This window comes from Anneissia japonica, unplaced genomic scaffold, assembly GCF_011630105.1.
Source record: "Anneissia japonica isolate Jap-2015-1 unplaced genomic scaffold, ASM1163010v1 scaffold3174_len352767_cov145, whole genome shotgun sequence".
NCBI classification, from domain to species: Eukaryota; Metazoa; Echinodermata; class Crinoidea; order Comatulida; family Comatulidae; genus Anneissia; species Anneissia japonica.
This window is the reverse complement of record NW_022695265.1, coordinates 85,794-90,053: the sequence shown is the minus strand read 5'-3', so window position 1 is coordinate 90,053 and position 4,260 is coordinate 85,794. Positions and strand designations below refer to the sequence as shown.

The 4,260-nt window shown below is 29.1% G+C and overlaps 1 protein-coding gene across 1 annotated transcript in view; it reads left to right on the top strand.

The window, feature by feature from the left end:
* Positions 1-953, top strand: part of LOC117101452 (arylsulfatase I-like) — a 33,743-nt gene extending 32,790 nt beyond the window's left edge. Inside the window, exon 7 of the mRNA XM_033241428.1 lies at positions 59-953. Within this exon, the coding sequence (XP_033097319.1) occupies positions 59-618 (560 nt within the window). The 3' untranslated portion in view covers positions 619-953. The remainder of the gene's footprint in view (positions 1-58) is intronic.
* The last annotated feature ends 3,307 nt before the right edge of the window (positions 954-4,260 follow it).

Below are 4,260 nucleotides of genomic sequence, written 5' to 3'. Positions count from 1 at the left end.
ATATATATATAAAGAAAGGACTATAGACTAATATTTATTTTCTTTTATTGAATAACAGGAACAAATGGTTGGATAGCTCCTCCAGATACTGGCCTCACATCACGTAATCACGTTAAGTACTCAGGCCAAATCGTTTGGCTCTTTAACATCACGGCTGATCCCGAAGAAAGGAATGATCTTACAAATACCGAACCTGATGTTGTTATTGATTTACTGGATAAGCTTGCGTCTTATGAAAAAGAAGCGCTACCAGTGGATTATCCACCTGGAGATGCTGTTAATTCTAACCCGAAAACAAATGGGAACGGAGATGTCTGGGGTCCATGGAAATGGCGGATTCAAAAAGAGGCCCAGCAAAAAGAAACGAAAACAAAGCAAAAGAAAACAAAACAAAAACAAGATAAATTAAATAAAATCCGAACACTAAATCATATAAAAGAGCAAGAAGATTTGACATTTTATAGGGCTTATGATTCAGGCCTCCTGAAATCAAATAACCCTATTGTAACTTATTTAAAATCTGAAATCATACCTCCATATTACATTATAATTTTCTTTTTCTTGCTTGCCCTTATATATACAAAACTGAACCTTAAATGTATAAGTAGAATATTCTGATAAACACATTCCTACGGCTGTTTAGTATTGCTCGCAATCAAACTGCGACATCTTCCTCTTAGAATTGTATTCGCAGTTGAAGGTTGATATACGCCCTCACAAATTGAGGCTGTGGTAAGGCCAGAGAGAACTCTAGGCGTTGAAGAGTGTCTGGATGGATAGAATCTTTGACTATACTAATAGGTCTTTGTGGTTTAGATGTATGACGGTCGCCTTGTCAGCGAATCCCACTAGATTTATATAACTGTTAAGAAACGTGTTATACACACACATGCGATAATACGAGAAGCTTTATTGCAATTTCTTATCATAACAAAACTGAAGTTTAACAATAGGCTAAGAAAACACAAACAAAAAAAGTAATTAAAATTCACCGAAGAGAGAATACACCCACACACACACACACACACACACACACCCACACACACACACACACACACACACCCACACACTATTCATATATATATATAAATAAATTATACATACATATACACACACATACATACATATATATATATATATATAAATATATACATACATATATATACACATACATACATATATATATATATATACATACATACATACATACATACATACATATATACACCCATACATACATACATACATACATACACACACGCGCACACGCACACGCACACACACACATATATTATATGCAATTATTTGTTTCAATTCAACTTTTTATTGTGAAGAATAGTTGTAGTTATATAATAATTGACAAAAGGTAGTAAGGTGTAGTTAACAAAAATAACTAATCAAATGCTTAACACCTTCTACATAAAATAATGTCAAGGAATTTAAATCAAGGATACTACAATCTGTTGAATATGGACGGACGTACAACATGAATAAACATTATACATAAATATAAAACATAATCAAAATAATATAACCAAAATTTTAAATATACATATCAAATAAATATTTTTTTACTTCTGCAACAAATCGTTTTCTACAAATAATATTTTTAATAGAAGGACTAAGACCATTCCATAATTTTGACCAACAAATGAAATTCTATGTTTGCCTAAATCAATACAGGCTTTGGGCAGGGCAAAATAACACTTGTATTTAATCTAGTATTGTATGAATGAGTTATAGGCATGAAAGTAATCATAAATTGAATGTGGTGTTCTGTCGTGAAAAGATCAGAAATAAATGTAAGCACATATAACTCTTTTAATTTATATATATCCAGAAATTTAAGATTAAAAAATAAAGAAGCTGTATGTGCTCTAAATTGTGAGAAAGTAATACATCTTACTATCATCTTTTGTGTACGAAAAATTGGTTCAAGATACGAAATAAAAGTGCTTCCCCAAACCTCAATACCATAAGTCAATAGAGGATATATAAATGAATAACATAAGGTAACCAATGTATTTCTAGGAACAAAATGTCTTAATTTAAAAAGAAACCAAACTTTCTTTTTAACATTTTCACAGACATAATCAATATGTGACTTCCATAATAAGTTTTTGTCAAAAATAATACCTACAAAATTAACAGATAAACTCTCTTTAATTATAACATTATTTATAGTTAAATGACCTTGTTTAATGATAGCTTTATTTTTAGAATACATATAGTTAGTTTTCTCTGGATTAATTGTCAGCTTATTGGAGTTGCACCAATTCATGATTTTTTGAAATTGAATATTAAATATAGATAAATCCTGGAAATTACCAGAAAAAGAATGAAATAAATTCGTATCATCTGTAAAAAGTCGAAAGTCAAAAAAATCCGAAGAATTGGGTAAATCATTGATATAAATTAAAAAAAGACTAGGTCCCCAAGACAGAGCCTTGGGGAACTCCACAAATGATATTTAGTGTATCTGAGAAATAATTGTTTAACGAAATAAACTGTTTTCTATCACTAAGATAATTCTTCAGCCAAAGATGTGCATTTCCTCGAATACCATACTGAAATAATTTAGAACATAATATAGAATGATTAATTGTGTCAAATTCTTTACGAAAATCAATGAAAATTCTACAAGAATATTTTTTTGTTATCAATGTCAAACTGAAGCATATTAACAAGATTAATTAAGGATAATACAGTACTGAATTTCTTCCTAAATCCATATTGGTGTTTATAGAACAAATTAAATTTTTCAAAATAATTAGTCTTTCATTAAATAAAGTTTCTAGAAATTTACTGAACACAGGAAGAATAGATATAGGTCTATAATTACCAAGTAACTCTTTTTTACCATTTTTAAACAATGGAATAACCCGTGCAGATTTAAAAGCAATAGGAAATTGGGATTTTTGAAAAGAAGTATGAAATATATGACAAAGAGGTAAGTAAATAAATGGTGTTGCAATACGAATTAATTTAGCAGGAATATTGTCATATCCTGTAGCCTTCTTTATATCAATAGAAGCAAGTAAATTAAAAAATTCAATTGGGGATATAGGTTCTAAAAAAAGAATTAATAGATGGTGAACCACAATACAAAGAAAAATTATTTGACCTACCAACTGCAATGTTTTTTGCCAGTTCAGGACCAATGTTTGTGAAAAAACGATTTAAATTCATTTACTATGTCATTTGGATCAGAGATTACGGTAATATTGCCAGTTTGATGAGAGATAACGATTTTATCTGGTAAGTTTAATGTGGTTGATTTTCTCCCAATCAAGGTATTGATAATTTGCCAGGTTTTGGCATAGTCATTCTTATTATTAGTGATTAAGTCATTGTAATAATTTTTCTTTGTAATTTTTAGTAGTTTAGTTAATGAATTTCTATACTTTTTATAATTTGAAAATAAAGTAGGTTCAAAATTTGACTAAATAATATTAGAGTGTAGTTTATGTTTCCGTCTAATGGATTTTTTTATTGCTTTAATACTAATCCAAGGTTTTTTCCTTTTTATGTTTTAAGGCTCTTTTTAACTACAGGAGCATGCAACTGACAAACGCTATTAAATTTTGATATATATATATTATACGATTCATCAACATCAGGACATTCATAAACATCATTCCAGTTAACATTTGATAAATCAAAAGTCTAGGAAACTATTGGAATAATGTTGCATCTATATTTAAAATTAAGATTAATATTACTTTCAAAAATGTTGTATTATGTGACATCACTAATGAATTAATTGCAAAAGCAGCTTATACAATTTATACAAACTGGTTATACCCAGTAACAACAGATCCATGGGTCTTATTTTGCAAATTTAATTCAAGTGTGAAAAGCAATATGATATTGAAGCTAGAATACATTTAGATGATAAACATAGGCAAAGATGGATTGATATACGCACTCAATAAAAAAAAAATTATTATGTATCATTATGGTCTCTAGCAATATTGTTAATGTAAAGTGTTCCAACATACTGTACACCTTTATAAACGACTGTACTGTATAAACAAATGGTTTTATTTATTCACAAGCCGACTGTGGTTGGATGAACTGATTGATGGATTGATTATTGTTTGTTAATTCATGAAATATTATTGATATATTCCAATTTCAATATGGGATAGTGATACTTCATAGCATACTGCACACTTTGGATCATAATAATGAGCCATAAAAGAAATAAGAGTACCAATCCGATCATTGATGAACCGTAATCATGTATGTGTATATATA